This window comes from Camelus bactrianus, chromosome X (genome assembly GCF_048773025.1).
Source record: "Camelus bactrianus isolate YW-2024 breed Bactrian camel chromosome X, ASM4877302v1, whole genome shotgun sequence".
Lineage (NCBI taxonomy): Eukaryota > Metazoa > Chordata > Mammalia > Artiodactyla > Camelidae > Camelus > Camelus bactrianus.
Genome location: NC_133575.1, coordinates 95,725,759 through 95,744,248, shown reverse-complemented (window position 1 = coordinate 95,744,248; position 18,490 = coordinate 95,725,759). Strand labels below are relative to the sequence as shown.

The 18,490-nt window shown below is 34.3% G+C and overlaps 1 protein-coding gene and 1 pseudogene across 11 annotated transcripts in view; one reads left to right on the top strand and one right to left on the bottom strand.

The window, feature by feature from the left end:
* THOC2 (THO complex subunit 2) overlaps positions 1-16,977 on the top strand; it is a 100,061-nt gene extending 83,084 nt beyond the window's left edge. For 4 of the 11 annotated variants that reach the window (XM_074359529.1, XM_074359522.1, XM_074359524.1 and 1 more), the window contains 7 exons: positions 573-689; positions 5,444-5,581; positions 5,919-5,988; positions 6,071-6,228; positions 8,183-8,259; positions 8,752-8,797; positions 14,058-16,977. In XM_074359529.1, coding sequence (XP_074215630.1) covers positions 573-689; positions 5,444-5,581; positions 5,919-5,988; positions 6,071-6,228; positions 8,183-8,259; positions 8,752-8,779 — 588 coding nt within the window. In that variant the 3' untranslated portion in view covers positions 8,780-8,797; positions 14,058-16,977. Of the gene's footprint in view, positions 1-572; positions 690-5,443; positions 5,582-5,918; positions 5,989-6,070; positions 6,229-8,182; positions 8,716-8,751; positions 8,798-14,057 lie in introns of those variants that run through there. The other 7 variants (XM_074359528.1, XM_074359526.1, XM_010963929.3 and 4 more) reach the window with 5 other exon arrangements.
* Positions 13,807-17,175, bottom strand: LOC105075958 (tyrosine-protein kinase Fer-like; annotated as a pseudogene).
* Positions 17,176-18,490: the final 1,315 nt, after the last annotated feature.

Here is an 18,490-nt window from a genome sequence, read left to right as displayed (position 1 = left end):
AATTGATTTTGTTTTTTTTCTTTTTTCAAGTGCTTTTTTTCTGGGAGGTATGAGATTCACCATTAGAGACACTACAAAAAAAAGTGATTGCTCTTTTATAGAATACATTTTGTTCTCTTGTTAGTGTAATGCCACTGAGTTTTCTGGCTAGGATAAAATATGTGTATACTTATGGTAGTCACAAGTAAAGTAAAATTTAAAACCTCCCTATTAAAGAAAAACTATGAAAATACTAAGACGATGTTGTTCTTCCACAGTGATCTCCACTATTTTAAACTTTTTGTGGAGAAAAAGTTTTGCTTTCTTAAGCCTCTTTACATTACCTAGAGCTTAACATTACCTATAGCTTAAGTACACTGTTATGAAAAATGTGGCATTGACATTTATTTTTAAATTCTAAGCAGGTAAAGATTTTTATTTGTTCCATTGAGTATATATAATTTAGGTTTTTTTTTTAACATTACAATTCCATCACATAGTTTTGCTTTTCTTTTTTTTTTAAATTGTTGATATTCATATGATAATGACATCATGAAATTTATCCTCACAAGAAGTAGCTGGTTTATTTCCAGGTTACAGCCATACTTCCCAAAGTTCCTCTGGGTTCTGAGAACTATGCCAGCTCACCTGTCATCTCCATTCATTTTCTACAGGACAGTCTCATCGAACTCAAGGAGTCTTCAGCAAAGGTTTGAGTCTTTTAAAATCATCATGCCTAAGTGAAACAAAGAAAAATTCTTTACTTCAGTTATTTAGTAGATAACCCTCACTCTAGTAAATTCAGTAAGCTAGGGGAATAACCTTTAAAGATACTTACCACAAACTGAAACAATGGATGACAATGGTCCCTTTAAATGAAATTGTTACAAAATGTGTGTAATGTGGCAAAATTTCTATAATCTCTCCTTGCTGTTATGCATTATCCTTTTATGTTTCAAAATCTGGAAATAAGTTTAAAGTTTGGGGAAGGAGTTGTTGGTTTGTTTTGGAGAGTAGGCTTACTTAATTTCTCCAAACAAATCTGTCAGGCTATTTTCTAACTTTTTAAGGTAACCCAAAAGACCAAAACATAAATCTGATGCATTCACATAACTGTTTTAAAAACTGAGCCCATCTCAATCCATAAAAGTCTTTATATCGTTTCTGCTTAAGCTGCCTTTTTGGTAGTTGTGGCACAATATCAATAAATATGGTTAATGTAAACTAATCATTCTCCTTGAGTGGAATACTTAACTTGATGGTTGTATTTACATGTCAGTATGAATTCTTGCCTACTAGTCTACTTTGAGTATTCTGCTACTAAAAATGTGCAGTTTGTGTATCTTATTACAGAGTTCATTTCATTATTATAGTTGAATTGTCCAATGTTCATGTTATTTTGTCTTTATTATTATAAAATTTGTACCCTACTTCACTTTGATTCTCTACTTTGCTTCCTCTTATATCTGCTAAATATGATTCCTTGCTGGTGGGCCAATACAAAATGAAATTTTGAAACAAAGCCATTTGACAGTACTAACTGCTTTTAGAACTATAGCTTTATAATGAAAATGTCTTCGGGTATTGGGGAAGTAAACGCTATTTTTTTTAACAGTTTAGATTAGCCAATGTGCCTGTGTCTTAAATTGTAGCATTGTTTTTAGGATACAATGTATTAATCAAAAGAGAATCAGCTGTACTGTGAATGCTTTCTTTTAAAGTAAAATTTTTATTGGCTAAATTAAATATGTACTCCAATATAGTAGGTTTTCATAACTAGTTTGGGATTATGTATGTCAGTCCTAACCATCAGTGGCTTGTGTGGGCTATTTTTTAAATTCATGGGTTAACAGTGTTATCTTGTGAACATTTATTTCCTGAAACATATTTTGAAGCAGTTTGAAACCTGCTGTTATAGTTAACTGGATTTTATGGTCAATGATGAAAATTATGGTTCCTTACATTTGTGAAAGCCTTTTGAAAATGAAACTTATGAGATAAACATATGTTATCTCATTTCATACTCATAACAGTGCTGTGAGGTAGATAGGGCAGGTGGCAGTGTCTTTGACAAATAAGAGACAAAAATTTCTTGATCTTTTCCCAGTAGCATGTAACTTGTTAGTATCAAAACTTGGACTAAAAATTAAAGTTTCTCAGGTGTTCTTACCACAATAAAAAAAAAATGGCAAAAAAATTTATGGTTCCTTGATTCTTAGCACCCATTTCAATGGTAGTTGAAAGGGTTCTTAACTCTTTGTGTGTTTGTCTTGTTTTTTAAATTATAGTGATTCAAGGTCAATCTCCCCACCCCACCCCCCTTTTTAAAAATATGGTAATTTTGTAAGTCATTTAAAATACAATAGATTTATTCCATATTCAACCAGAAAAGTTTGAAAATGGCATATGAATACACTTCTAAAATTTGTGACTCATACCACATCCTTAGTGCTTAATATGGTACCTGTTAACATGACTAGGTATTCAGTAAATATTTGAAATTAATTCTTAGGCCTTTGGACTTGATAAAGTATCCACAGTTTACTGGTCTGCATAGTAGTTGATATTGATTTTTTGTGTGCCTACTAAAGTTTAATAGCATATGAATGTCTTAGAAAAAAATTTTATTGGATTTTGAGTGATCTCTAAAATTAACGATCTATATGCAAACTTTTTAGAGGATTTGAAAGACATGTCTGTTTTTTCAGGCTATTTTGTCACTCCATACATATAAAATTGTTTCCCTGCTTTAGTTTAACATTTTGGGAATCCTCTTTTTTTTTAAAAATTAGTTACTGTTTTTGCTTTGTAATCCATGGTTAAAAGTAATACATGGACTTTGCTTTTCAAGTGGAATCCATTGAAGGGAGAAAAATCTAGCTTAGTATTCAAATCTTTTCTGTCAGTTCACTTTCTGTTTCCAGTTGGCATATTTCTAGTTTTGGTCAGTTGTGTTTACACCGAGCAGTCCTAAGCAGCTACATTTGATAAAGTGTGAAATGCATGTTCCTTTAAGCCAAGCTTCTTTGTAATTTAGGAGGGCAGCAACAACCACCTCAAAATAAAATTCAGCTTTTAATTCTGTTCATCATCTTAAAACAAAGATTTACAACCAAATCCAAGCCTACATGTGACACCATCTTTATATATTACAGCCTTAATAAAGTCAATATAGCAGTGGTCTCTTAAACAGATTTTGAAAATCAGTCAAATTGTTTTTTGGATCTAGTGATCCCAATGTCAAGAATAAAAGCAAATTAAAAAAAAAAAAACAAAATTTAACAACACTACATGCAGATCAGTTTAACAAATCATTAATTTTATTTGTCAAACATGTGTTGAGTATTCACTGTGTGTACAAGGCACTAGGAAGTGTATAAAAGTAGAATAGACGCATTAGCTCCCCTACCAACCTAGAAACTATGTTATGGACAAAAATAAATGACATGAAGTTAATTGGGAATACTTGTCACAAAAAACAAGGTTAGTATAAAATAATGCAAGAGTTCACCAGAAAGTGAGTTGCATAGTTGAGGCACTGTTGAAGTACTGGTGGCTTTTGAGCGGTCTTTGAAGGCTAAGTAAGAGTTTTTAAGAGATTAAGATGAAAGTGAGCAAGTGTTCTGGAGAAGAGAACTGCTGGGAAATATAGGGTATTAGGGAGAAGTGGTAGGCATAGCTTAGAGCACATTGGGTTACTTCATAGTAGGATATAATTGTGCAAAGATTGTGAAGAGCTTGGAATACCCAAGCTAAGGAATATGCACTTTACTCTGTAGGCAATGAGAGACTGTATGTCTTTGTGGAAAAGAGTACTATGATCAGAACTATTCTTAGAAGGGTAGAAAGAAGGAATAGAATTGGGTACATTTCTAAACAAGAATCTCTAGATTTCTCAATCCCTTGCAATACAGAATTCAAGTTACATACAGTTAAAAACTTCACTCTTATGGAGAGGTGTTTGTGTGTATGTGTGTGTACGTGTGCTTATTTGTGATCATAAACTTCAAAAAAATTTTACTGGAGAATTAAGCAATACTTCCCTAAGATAAATCTCGAGTATTGCAATAACATATTATTTCCTTTGTCTTACCAGTTTCATAAGTAATATTGACTTAAGATGTAAATAAATCTCACAATTAGAAAATAAAGTGTCATTTAGGGTATTATACCCAGCAAGAGTACCTTTTGGACAGGCACTTTTATGATTGTTTCTCATTCTCTTGCTCTTTGTTATTAATAAACATTTTGTCTATTTCAGTTGATCATCAACTTTTAAACATTGAAATTTAAAGAATCTACTTCTGCATTGCTATGGCAGTATTTCTGAGCCAACTGAATTGAAAATATTTGGCGGTGTTAAAAAATAAGTGTTAATTTAATTCTCAAACTGATGGTTGTTTTTTTTTAATGTATTCCTTTGAATACCAAAGGATTTCCTTGTGTAAAAATATTTGACTTTTGACTCACTATTCTTTTCATTCCCAAGGTATATCTAGACTTGTGTAGTTACATAATGAGTTGTATTCAGTATTCTGCTGCCTCATACTTTTAATGTCTTAAACACAAGCTCATAAGCTTGTAGTACAGTTACAGATGCCCTAAGGTTAGGCATCTGATTATTTCCTTAATATTTTCTTTTATAATGGATTTCAACATGTACAGCTTGCACATAAGTAAGGTTACCTCTTAATTATTGAGAGTTAGCACATCCTTGATCTTTGGCTGTTTTATTGCCTATGGCCTTTCATTGGAGAAAGAATAGACAAAGGAAAATATTGGCTGATCATTTTTCAGTCTTTAGGTTGTTTCATCATCCTCAACTGACTATATGGCTTTCTGAGCTATTTAGAGCCAGTAAGACATATTTCACAACCAGTCATAATTATTTGCTAGAAATTGGGATGCATTCAGAAGCAGAGAATATACAGCCTTTACATCTGTAAAATAATTTAGGATACTTTATGCATGGTGTGCACTGAGACAGAAAAGACTTATTAGTAAAGTCATGGCTAGGTGGTTTTGTTTTATACTTTTGCTCACTGCCATCGATTGCCTATCAGTGGATGGTAAAACTATTTTAAATTAGCATGACTGTGTAGAGGGTTTTTTTTTTACTAGTAGAAAAAGTCCAGTCACTGTTATTCACATGTGGACTTCTGTAATAATGGTGGTTATAGGTCTTCACAATAGAGCTATAAAAGGAACTGTAGCTTGTGAATTTACTAATAAAAATCTCAGTTGAGGCAGGAATGAAGTGGTTGAGTTTAAATGATAATTTTTACAAGGCCAAGAATTGAAGTCTTTGCATGATTGTGCCATGCTTTTTTATTTTACCTCTCATAATCCGGACGGCTGACCAGTTTTGACTTTAGGTCTACTACCAGTTGTCTGTCATTAAATGACAAATGATGCCAATACTGGAAAACTAATAATCTTTAGTAATATTGCCTTAATTTAACAGCTCTACATTAATCATACTCCTCCACCACTGTCCAAGAGTAAGGAGAGAGAAATGGACAAGAAAGATTTGGACAAGTCGAGGGAAAGATCCAGAGAAAGAGAGAAAAAAGATGAAAAGGACAGGAAAGAGCGGAAAAGGGTTTGTAATTTTTTAAAAACTAGTTTGGAAAGCTCATTATCATGTACAGTAGCATGTTTGTTGCCTTTTTAAAAGCACTAGTTTGTTGCATGGCAGTCTGTTATTAAGTGTTTTAACTGGTATTTTCACCCTAGAGTGTCTTTGAATCTTCTACAGTAATAAAGCTCTTCAACATAATAATCTCTACCAGCTCTGCTTGTCTTTCAAGTCATTTTACCAAGTATGTGAAATCGCTGCAGATGTTCTCCAATGCTAGTTAGCTAGGCTCTTCTTGTATAATACTTTAAAACAAAAACAAAAACTCTTGATCAATGTAGTTCACAATTCTTGGTTCTAGGATCACTCAAACAATGACCGGGAAGTGCCACCAGACTTAACCAAGAGGCGGAAAGAGGAAAATGGAACAAGTAGGTAGACTTATTAATACTTTTCAAGCAATCATCAAACTGAATTGGAAAAAGCTTTCATGATTCTCTTTTATAATTTTAGTGGGGATTTCAAAACACAAAAGTGAAAGTCCGTGTGAGTCTCCTTATGCAAATGAGAAAGACAAGGAAAAAAATAAGTCAAAATCTTCAGGCAAAGAAAAAGGCAGCGACTCATTTAAATCTGAAAAAATGGATAAAATCTCTTCCGGTGGCAAAAAGGTAAATTAGGAAAACAAAAATAACAGTGTACCTTTTCTTGGAAAATCACCCATTAGAAAATTTAGCAAATACTGAGTTTTTTTTTTAATAGCAAATAGTCTTTTCTTAATTCTTTGAGGGGGGAGAAGAGGAATCATTGAGGGAGGGGAGATTATCTGGGGAATTTGAGCCAGTTCAATTCCAAATGACTGGGAGGGTAGAATTAGTTTACCTCTGAAATTCCTTTCCTCTCCATTCCACTCCCACCTACTTCTTTTCATTGAGTTTCAGCCTTTCTTTTTGTGTTTTTTTTTTTCCACCAACAATTCTTTTAATTTCTCTTCATTCATGTGATTAAAATATGGTCACAAGAAAGTCTTTATTAATTGTGATTTTTGAACATATTTTTATAACATTTTCTCCTAATAAACTTATATGTTTGCAACTTACATGATTTTCAAATTAAATATAGTGTGCATTCTCTTAGATACTAATAGGTGATACTCAGTACATCTTGTGCATCCGCCATAAAGTAAGCAAGTCATTATTAAAGTGTTTACGAAGAATAACTGATATATATTCAAAATATTTGCCACATATTCATAGTTCTTAAAAACAGTTCTGGAAAATTATAAGGTGATAGTTTTAAAATTTCTATATGCTTTAAAAGGGAGCCCACTCCTTTTAGAGAAGTATTTTTTTAACTGAGGTAAAAGTCACATAACATAAAATTAACCATTTTAAATTATACCATTCAGTGGCAGTTAGTATATTTACATTGTTTTGCAGTCATCATCTCTGTTGAGTTCTGAAACATTTTCATCACCCCAAAGAGATACCATGTACTTATTAAGCAGTCATTTCCGATTTCCCCCTCCCTTCTAACCCCTGCCAGCTACTAGTCTGCTTTCTGTCTCTGTGGACTTAACAAAATTTTTAATTATTTCATATAAAAGGAACTGTATAATAATGGGGCCTTTTGTGTCTGAATTCTTTCACTTAGCATAATGTTTTTGAGATTCTTCCATAGTGTAACCTGTATCAGTACTTCATTTCTTTTCATGGCTAAATAATATTCCACTGTGTGTGTGTGTGTGTGTGTGTGTGTGTGTGTGTGTGTGTGTATGTGTGTGTGTATGTGTGTGTGTGTATGTATATATATATATATATATACACATACATACATACACCACATTTGTTTATCCATTCGTCAGTTGATGGACTTTTGTATTGTTTTCCCTTTTCGCTATTGTGAATTGTACTGCTATGAAGTATTTGTTTGAATACCTGTTTTCAGTTCTCTTGTGTATATATAAACCCAGGAGTGGAATACCTGGGTCATATGGTGATGCTATCTTTAACTTTTTGAGGAACCACCAAACTGTTTTCCACACTGGCTGCACAGTTTACATTTCTACCAGCATGTATGAGGGTGCCAGTTTCCCTACATCCTTGCCAACACTTGTTATTTTCTGTTTTTGTTTTTATTTTTATTTTTTATTATAGCCATCCTACTGGGTGTGAAGTGGTATATCATTGTTGTTTTGATTTTGCATTTTCTTAATGACTAATGATATTGAGCATCTTTTCATGTGCTTGTTGGCCATTTGTATATCTTCTTTGGAGAAATCTATTCAGATGCTTTGGGCATTTTTAAAATTGGATTGTTTGTCTTTTTGTTGCTCAGTTGTAAGAATTCTTTATATCATCTTGATACTAGACTCTTATGAGATATATGATGTGCAAATACTTTCTCCCATCCTGTAGGTTGTCTTTTCACTTTGTTGATAGTGTTTTTTGATGCATGAAAGTTTTTACTTTTGATGAAGGCTAGTTTTTTCTTTTGCTGCTTGTGTTTTTGGTGTCATGTTACATAAGTTTTTGAAGAAAAATGATGACTGATAGGTGATAAAAGGGATTTTGAGCTGTTACATTTGGTTTTCCCTTCCCCAACTAATTCCACCATTCGTTATAGGAGTCCAGGCATGATAAAGAAAAGATAGAAAAGAAAGAGAAACGGGACAGTTCAGGAGGAAAGGAAGAGAAGAAACAATATCCTTTTCATCTTATTAATGTTTTTAATTAGTGTAATGAAAAGCTTTGATACTGGTCTTATTTATAATTGTACCCTTCTAGTATATAGTTACCTTTTAAATGGTATATAGTTACCTTTTAAATGGTCTCTACAGTTAACCCTCTCAGATGTATATAATGTGGAAATAGGAGACTTGATTTTTAAAAAATAAAACAAAAAACAAACAAAAAAACTTCTTTGGTGACTGTGTTTTATGCCAGCAAGGGATTTAGAGTCCCTCTGGTTGTATTAATCACCAAGAGGAAGAAAGGAAACAGAGAATCCCTTGGGCTGGGGGCATGGGGAATAGGAGGGCAGGATGATGTGGCAGATGAGCAGAGCTGGTAGAGTTTGAGGCTACCAGGCTGCTCAGAGGCAATTAAACCTACAAGCTGAGGGGTTGTACTAAAAGATGAGACACAGTTCTTTTTTTCCCCCCCAAAGTTGTTTTCCCTTAATTTGTCATCTACTCATAAGTCCTCGGACAAGCACAGATAATGAAGACTTTCAGTCAAGGTGAGTATTCTCTCACCTCCTTTTCATTTAAAGCTAGAAATGTAAAATGAGGTCTGATAATGTTGAAGAAACTAGATCAATTTTTCAAGATAACAACTACAATTTTTCACCTGAATATAATGATCAGGTATTTGGGTTAAGATGCAAAATAGGATTCATGGTTAATTTTTAAACTGTTTTCATTTTAAGCTTGGTGATAAGCCACACTTTTTTTTTTTTTTTTTTTAGCACCAAGATGTGTTTAAAAACATCTGGTTTTCTCTTCACCACTCATTCCCATCTTCTCTGGATAATTAATTACTTTTTTTTTAAGTACCTGTATTGCCTTGTAGGTAGTGGTGGTATCCGCATTTTACAAGTGAAGAAACTCTGAGAGGTTAAGTTGAAGAGGGTGACAGAGATATTAGCTGACAAGCCAATATGCAAACGTAGGTCTTCTTGCCCTTTAGTGTTCTCTGTTCTTCTTTTTGCCTTTCATGCAGAGATGTTATCCAGAGATTTTTGTTTTTTGTGCCTCTCAAATACCACTGTCCATGTTTTGCAAAGCCAAAAATATGATCTGTGCTTTTAGTTCTGGAATTTAAAATATGAAGCTTTGTTTTCAAAGTAGTTACACTTTATGTGAGATTTTAGAAGTGTTTCATCCATCTTAAAAAAAAATTGTGTGTGGAGTGTTCACAGCCTTAATACAGTCTTTTCTGAGCTCTCAGATCATGATTTGAATAGTTACTGTTTGGTGGTGCCTTAGGATTATTGAGGTATGTAGGATGATTTGCCCTTTGCTTTTAATGTTTCAAGATGGCTGTATTTGAAGTTGTTGACTCTTTCATAGCCAATTTTCTTGCTTCCATATTAGCTGTCACTTTTTAATGACATTAAGTAGACTCGCTGTCTCTACCCTCTCCCTAATATTCACTGCTTCTAATCTTTTATAAAACCAGATAGATAGCAAAGGCTGTTTACAGTTGTTTAAGAATGAGAAATGTCTGAGAGCCTGTTCTGTATAAGGGTATGAGCTTTATGGTATAGATTTTGTCATACTTATTTTGGCTGCAAAGCAGGGATTTGAGGTTGCCAGATAGGTAACTTTCTGTCAAATAGTGTGCTTTCTCTGCTTTGTTATTCTGTGCTTATTATCTAAGTAGTAGAGTAGATGAGAGTCATGAGAGAGCGTTTAGAATTTAGTAGATTTTTTTAAATTAAAAAGATTATAAAAGAAATATTATTACCTATTTAAAAATTCTGGCCATCCCCTACCCCAACAACTAGCTGTCTTCCCTAGTGAACTATAAACTCTTAATATTTTTTCATTCGTTACCATAACCTTCCTTTTAGTTTGGCATTTGGCTTTTTACTTCTCTCTTTCACATTATTAAAGAAATATTATTAAAGAAAATAAACAAACAAAAAACCCTACCTCTTGTATCTTCATTAGAATGGGCCAACCATTGTCACTGACAGCTTTCACTGTGATTTCATACATTTACTTAGTACCTAAATATTATTCTTCATTTGTGAAGGTTATGCTACAGATTTCCTTGGGTTCTCATTCACACTGGCCATGGATTTGTATAATCTCTCAGGACCAAAGGCAGAAAAAGATGTTAGGTTGCTGGTCTTTGTAGCAACACTTCTCTATTCAGATATCTTTTTAAGATATAGTTAGCTTGATGTTCATCCTGTTCAGTTTTTTGTTATCAGCTATGTACTATACTCTCTTCTTGGGTAGACTCTTAATTTTGTGAGGAACTGGTTGATTTTTTTCCTTTTTTCTGGCTGTCCTGGCTGCTTCCTTCTGTTGGATATATACTAGGGTTGATAAAATCTTTCTGTTGTACTTCCTTTTCATGTAGAGGTCTCATCATTTCTGATTGGCACCATTTACCTTTAAGCAAGTTCAAATCTGCTGCTTCTGCTCCCTCTCTTATTTTATATTCTACAGAAAAGAGAGCAGCTACATATGTCACATTTCCACGATTCGAAGTTGTCATTAATTGTAAGATTCATTATTGGTTTCTAGAACTGTTTTCTGAGAAAGGTAGATAGAGAAATGACATTGGTTTGTATCACCCTGATTTCAGAAATATTAAAATGATCATGTTAGAGTTAAGAAAATACAGTATAAATGACCTTCATTAAATTTCTTCCAATGTCTTCTGTCTTCTTTTCCTGTCTCATAATTTTTAGTTTCCAAATCCTTTCTGCTTATTCTCTGTATCTTTCTGTTACTTGTTATTGCTAAAGTCTTTGCCCAAATTCATCTTCTCTTTGATTTAGTCTCTTCAGCGCTACTAGCTGCTTTGCCTTTAACCTTTTCTCCAATTCCTGTCTATGAAAAATTTCCATTTAGAACCATTAACTTCTCAATTTTAATTTGATATGTATGGTACTCAATTCATGAGTTCAGCTAACTTTTGAGAGTCCTTTTGTGAACCAGATGCTGTGCTAAACTGAGACTTCCTTCTAGATTTTGAAAAGCTCAGTCTTCTTGCACTTTGGTTTTGGATTCTTGGTTCTTCATTTCAAAGAACATTAGCAGTTAGCTCTGTCCTGTCCATCTGTGTTTGTAGTATGCTATATTCCTATTCCAATCCTCCACTCCAATGAAGCCTAATATATTTTACATCTCTCACCTCTAGTCTTTTATGTGTAACCTATCTCTTTTATCGTTTAAACCCAAAGTTGCAAATTCTCAGCTCTTAGGCAGAATGTGGCTTTACCTTTATGGCCTCGCGTGCTATTAAACATTTAAAAAAATTGGTTGCCTTTAAAAAAATCAGAAGAGTTGACAGAAACTCAAATTTCATTTTGTTTTGAGGAATTGGAACGTCTGGCAACATTGTGTTCTGATTTTTGCATGACACTTGCCTATGTGCCTATCTCCCTTAAATAGAGAGTGGGTCTTTTTTAATAGTTTACCTCAGTCAGTTCCCACTGGAAACAGCTCACTTCATTTGTTTTCATTATACACTAGCTCCTGAAAGAATTGATTTCGCCATTTCTGTTCTGAGCCTTTTTTCTTCAGTCTGTGCTTGGAACCTGATCTCATAAGCGCTCAGATTGCTTATTTTAGGAATGTGTTACCGTGTTGAGGCACAGTCCTAGATGCTGGTAATATGTGTTGGAGTAGGGAGTGTTCAGTTAAGTTTCTTTCTCAGGACTTGCCCATTGCTTATGCACGTGTGTTGGTCACAGTCACTGATTTCTATGTATATATGAGAGTGTTGCATATCCCTCTCCTTAGGCTGTGATCTTGTTGAAGGCAATAACTTCATCCGTTCCTTCTAATCAAACAACCAAGTATTTTTCTTTTTTTACCTGCTATGTTTCAGATACCCTGTTAACTTTACATAGAGGGCTATGTCCAGAAGTATTAAGTATATCTCTTTGGGATTGAGGAGAAACATCATTGACCTTTTTTGCCCTCAAAAAAAGAGGGTTCAGTTTATTTTTAGCATTTGATAGTATACTGTTTAAGAAGTTGCTTTGTGTGCTGTGAAATGTTTTTGAAGGGTAGGTTTATTATGGTTTCATCTGGGTCTGTACGTAGCAATCATTAAATGTGTACAAAAGTTTTGTTAGGAGATTGAAATGATAGATCCTAACTATTTTTCTCTTCATAATCATCCTTTAAAGCATGAGGTATGCGTTCTGTGCGTTGATATTCACAAGCACCAGTTGGAGAGAACAGGAGGAATTTTCTACTGCCTTTCTTCCACTTAAGGCAGACCAAATATTCACTCAGGTGCTGTGCTGTTCTTCATCTGGACATAGGCACGAGCACTTCCAAAAGGCTCCCATGCCACATGTACCCCTGAGTATGACTATTCCCTACACATTTATCCTGAGAGGCACCCCTGGATGTGCTAAGAGTCAGTTCAGCAGAATCCTAGTTTTAACTCTGTTCCATTTTTATCTACATGGATCACCTCAGTAAGTGTGTTTGTTATGATAAGGATTCCTGTGCAGCTGTATAAAGGTAAGTGAAGGAGTCAAGTGGAATTAGGGTAGGTGTTCCTATGTCTTTCTCCTGTGACTTCCTTCTTCCTTGTAAATGTTCATTGGACTTTTTAAGTGTCAACTTCATCTGTTTGTGCCTTTCTGCTTGAGGGGTGTGTGTGTGTGTGTGTGTGTGTGTGTACCTACTAGAATTAACCAAGAATAATTATAATTCAGTGGGCTTTATTTTATAGTTTCTCAAAATAAATTCTGTTGCCATCCAGAGGGCTCTTTTATGAGGAATCTATGAACTATTGAAATATTTCTTAGGACCTTTTTCATGAATTTGATCACAAAATTTGTGTGTGTGTGTGTGTATGTATAAAGGCATACCTCTGATAATAAGGCTGATTTTCTCTTTGCCTTTCTTCTGTACTTTGATCACCAGTTTAGCTGCCCTTTTCTCCAGATCACCTTACCTTTCAAACTTGCTTATTCCTGTCACAGCTCTCTATGAAGCAACATCATTTAAAATCAGCTGCCTCAACTCAGACAGGGTGCTCTTTGAGGGCATTTCATGCATTAGTTTTATGGTGCCCTGACAAAGGAGGAGGGCATGGTGGAACATAGGAAAATGACAACCTTACTAATACAACAGGGCCTATTTCTGGCAAAAAGGAAAAAAAAAAGAAGAAAACCCGAGGATGTCTAGATAGTTCACAATAGAAAGTGATGTTGACACATGTAATCTTGTCTTAGCATAGTGGAAGGCCATCTTTTGTTGGAGTTTGTCCTGCAAACTTGGTATTACCAATGGAGTTTTACAGCACCAAGAAAGTAGAGATGTCTAGAATGGAGGATAGCCAGCTCTGAACTGAACCTGAAGTAGAAACCCTTTCAGAAACGTCAACAGTCCTAGGTGTGAAAAAGGTAGATCTGTGGGATCTCTTGCACTTAGAGCCTGTGCTTTCTTATTTACAATGGTTAAAGTTGCACATATTGAAAAAAAAATAGTTCATAAAAAAATAACCTTAGAAGAATATTTCAGGTAATGTGGTATAAACTTATTGTTAATGAGAAGAAAATACTACTCTGCTGGAAGACAGAATCCTGAAGTCTGAGTTTGGCACTGTTTCATCACTATGTGACTTTCTTCTTGATGGCAGTTCTTTATGAAGTTCACTGAATTCAGGGCAGTTTTCAAGTTTGTAATCCCAGAACTTCAGCGTTATTTTATAAATACGTTCTGGACACTGCTGAGAGACTGACGTCCAGTATCTTCTTTCCATTTGCTCTTGTGCTTGCTGATTTGTCATTCCAGGGTATGGACAGACCCCTAAGCTGAAGGTCTCCCAGAGGAGGATGCCAAAGCTCCATGCGTCACTCTCAGAACGGTATCTCCCATAATTAAGAGCTTCTGGTGCTGTCCATATAATGGGAATCTGCTTTAAATCAGAAGATGAATACACATCACCATCCTCTTGACGAGACATTCCAAAGTCACTGATTTTCAGAACATTATTTTCACCTCCAGGCAGTTTCTTGCAGCAAGGTCCCTGTGTATACAATTTTTACTCAAGATTCACCATCCAGAAGCAGCATCTAATGAAAATTTTACTAACTGTTTCAGTTCATCCTTCTTTCTCAGAAAGGAGAGGAAATCAACTCCTGGAAACAGTTCCTTAATTATGTAGATAGGCTGTATTTGTGTGCGAACTCTTATAAGTTTGACAATATTGGGATTATTATATTGCTTGAGGATTTTGGCATCTTGTAAAATTTTTAATTTCAGTTCCTGGGAAAGATCATCTTCACATGTTTTAACAGCAATAGCAGTTTTATCCTTTAACGTGTCCTTAAATACACCATCAGAATTTCCCTTGCCCGGTAATTGTGACATCTTCATGATTGAGAACCCATTTCTTATTCTAGTTATGGCCATACTGATATCATGGTACTCTTTACTGAAACATTGACCTTTTTTGCAGTTAAAAAAGTTGAGGTAAAACTCACATAATGTAAAATTTGCCATTTTTTTCTGTTTTGTTTTTTGGTTTTTTTAAAGTATACTCACCGTGTTGTACCATCACCACTAATTCCAGAATATTTCCATCACCCCACAAAGAGGCCCCACGCCTGTTAGCAGTCACTCCCGATTCTCTCCTTCCCCTAGCCCCTGGAAATAACTGATATATTTTCTGTCTCTATGAATTTGCCTATTTTGGACATTTCGTAAGAATGAAATCATGCAATATGTAGCCTTTTGTGTCTGGCTTCTTTCATTTAGCATCATGTTTTCAAGGTTCATCCATGTTGTAACCTGTACCAGAACTTCATTTCTTTTTAGAACTGAATAATATTCCATTGTATGAATGTGTACCACATTTTGTTTATCCATTCATCAGTGATGAACAGGAACAATGATTTTTAAGTATTAAAATTGTAAGTTCAACATTAGTGTATCTATAATTATAATTGGTAATGTCAAGATGATACATGGTGTGAACAGAATGCTGTATAGAAACAATATGTAAATTATTTGTCAGCATATCATGCAAGTGTGATTATTTTCGAAGGCCCTTTTAGCTCTGGTTTTATGAAATATGTGAATGTAGTATTTTCATCAATAAAGTTTAATGCGTTAAGCATAACTTTAAAATTTGAGAACAATGTTAGGCAGATATGAAGTTATTTGCCACATGTTGTAATGATCATGTTTTGAATTTATTTCAATATGCAGTATTTGAAAAAATGTCAATACATAAAGGAAATGAGTATAATTAAGTCAATATATTTTTAAAGCAATTTTTATAATTTAGCAGACATTGCATCTTAATATAAGTTACTATTAAAATCATGTCCTTGTGAAAAATGTGATGTCATTTTTCTCTTTTTTGTTGATCATGTAAAATTGGTTCCTTTTCATTGCTATGTGTTCTGTTTACTTTTGACAAGCTATTGCTTGTCCCTGTGGAATGTTTTACTTGTTTCTGTTTCATTTTTTTCCTCCCTCCACTCCCTCCCTTACCCTCTTCACCCCTCTCTCCCTCACAGACAAAATGTTCAGTGGTTTGTTTTTTTTTTTTAAATCATCATAGTGTGCCTATCATTAATGGTTTCTAAGAGTGGGTAATAAGAAGTACACAAATATTTCATCTTTATCTAGGAACTTAATTCAAGCCTTTGTTATTGACAACTCATTGATTTTTCTTTCTTTCTTAAGTCTTCCTTCCTTCCTTCCTTCCTTCTTTCTTTCTCTCCTTCATTGTTCCCTACTTCCTTCCCTCTCTCCTTCCTCCTTTCATTAATCCCTCCTTCCCCCTTCCATCCCCCCACCACACTTCCTTCTTTTCTTCCTTACTTTCTTATCTGTCAATATAATCACTCTGTTTCTTTCAGGTGAGATTGGAATGAAATTGTTCAGCTGTGACCAGAAATTTATTTTCCTGAGTAGATTGCCAAGAATTATGAATGAAGAGGGCCCATTTGCATCTCCTTAAATTATTCAGTTAATCTGCTTTTTTGCTCCATGCCGAACACTTAAAATTGTTAGGTTGTGCATTACTGTATTTAACTTGTTGCTTAGTTTCTACATGTTTATTTTCAGTAAATGGCTGAAAGTGTTAACTGTTCCATATTTTTAGCACAATGTGCTGCATACAGTTTCCAACAAGCAAATAAGGTTACATATGTACAGAATTTCACTTTAGGTTAACTAAATATTGCCTGGGTTTAGTATTTGGTTCGGGGTTTTTTTTTGTTTGTTTGTTTGTTTTTGTTTTTGAATTGGAAATGCTTCCTTTTTATTGTTTGAAACAAAATAAACAATTATTGAACCATTTTGAATTTACCTCATTTTACAACAGTTTTAATTCATTATTTGGCCTGTTTTTAGTATTAGTCAGTAAAAACAAAGTGGGAGAAGTGTCTTATGCAATGCTTAGGAATCATTTTATATAGTATGTGTATGACATTAAAACCTGTTTAAAAAAGAAAAAGGTACCAGCACTCACTTGTCCCTTGCCATTTTTTCTTGTAATTATGTTAGAAAAATCTGAGGGGGCGGGGGGGAAACAAAAAGTTAATTGTGTTTTAATTCTACAGCTGCAGGAGCTTTGTATTGCTGAACTTTCATCTGGAAAGGTTCACAGTGACATTTTTAAAAGAAAATTTTTTTATCTACTGAATTCTACAGTGTAACCTTTTTTCTAAATAAACGATAGTTTTCTCAAATCATTGTATATCATTGTGTATATTGTTGCTTATTCAAAATAACTTAGCAAAGATAATTCAGTAAGGTTCCTAGTCCTTCTCATTTCTGTCTTAGTCCATGGACTGTAATGTTTCCAAATGACATCCAATAATATGAAAAAATCCTATTTACTTACCTCTGTACCTGGTGTGAACAGTGGGCTGAAATCATGCCTAGAATTATCCATTTACTCTTGTCAGTTCCTTGGAACCAATGATACTTATGCCAATTAAATTTTTTTAGAGAATGAAAATAAAGGCTGTGATTTTAAAAAGAATTGATAAATGCTGAGCATATTTTAGAATTGGTAAAGAGATAATAAATCTTGATGCATTCTTTCAGGTAATTAAATTTGCAAAAATTGATGAGCACAGTGATTATTTGTGGGAGACTGATCCATTCAGTGACTTGAGCACCCACAGTGTGCCTGGCATACAAAGAAGTGATACATTGTTAGAATGATTTTGACATTGAGAAAACAAGGTTCACCTCAAAATCATTTGTTTGAAACATTTCAGGGAAGAGCTTTCCAGTTATGTTGCACTCACATTTTAAAGATTACATAGTTGTGAAAAGTTGCTAGTACTTAGCATAGGTATCTATTCTCTCTGTCCCCCAAGTTACTGAACACAGGTAACCTTTTGCTTTTGGCCTTGCTAGAAATGCATTGAGGATGGAAAAATTAACTTTGAATTTAACTGTACAGAAATAATTTATGTTGAAAGGAAATCTGTGTTTGTGTAGCAATAGCTATTTTTAAGTATCTTTGTTCTGTATGTAAAGGATTATTAAGACCTAATTCCTGTACCTAGGGTGCTTCTAGCCTAGCTTGAGAAATAAAGGCCAAATGAGTGCTGTTGAGGGTCAGCAAACTTTTTCTATAGAGTCAGGTAGTAAATAGTTGAGATTTTGCAGATTTATATGGACCCTGTTGGAACTCCTCAGTTCTACCATTATAATGTGAAAGCAGCCATAGGTGATATGTGAATGAATGAGCATGACCAAATTTCAGTAAAATTTTATTTACAAAAACTTGCTATAGAGACTATAGAAGATTTATTCAAAAAATATTTGAGTGCCTCTTGTGCACCAGAGGTACAGCCTTGAGCATGACAAAGTTTCTGCTGTCATGGAACTTCCACTCTAGTTGATGGAGGCAAGTGGCAAGTATTTAATGTTAGGTAGAGGTAGGTCCTCTGAGGGAAGATAAACCCAGGTAGGAGGTTGGGTGAGGTGAGACTTACTCCTTATGGGGTGAAAATGTGGAGTGAAGATGTGCAAAGCAGGATATTTTGAGATGGTTACCACAGTATGAATATTTTACTAGCTAATGTGAGCAGGAGCCCTAATCCACTATCTGTCCATGAACCTTTTACATGAAAATCATATAATACGCAGGATTTCTCAGGACCTAGGGTCTGAGCTGTAGTGGTTGGTGTCTAAGCTTGCCATTTTTCTAGAAAGGAGTTCCTTAGGCTCATAAATGGACTTGAGGGATTTCA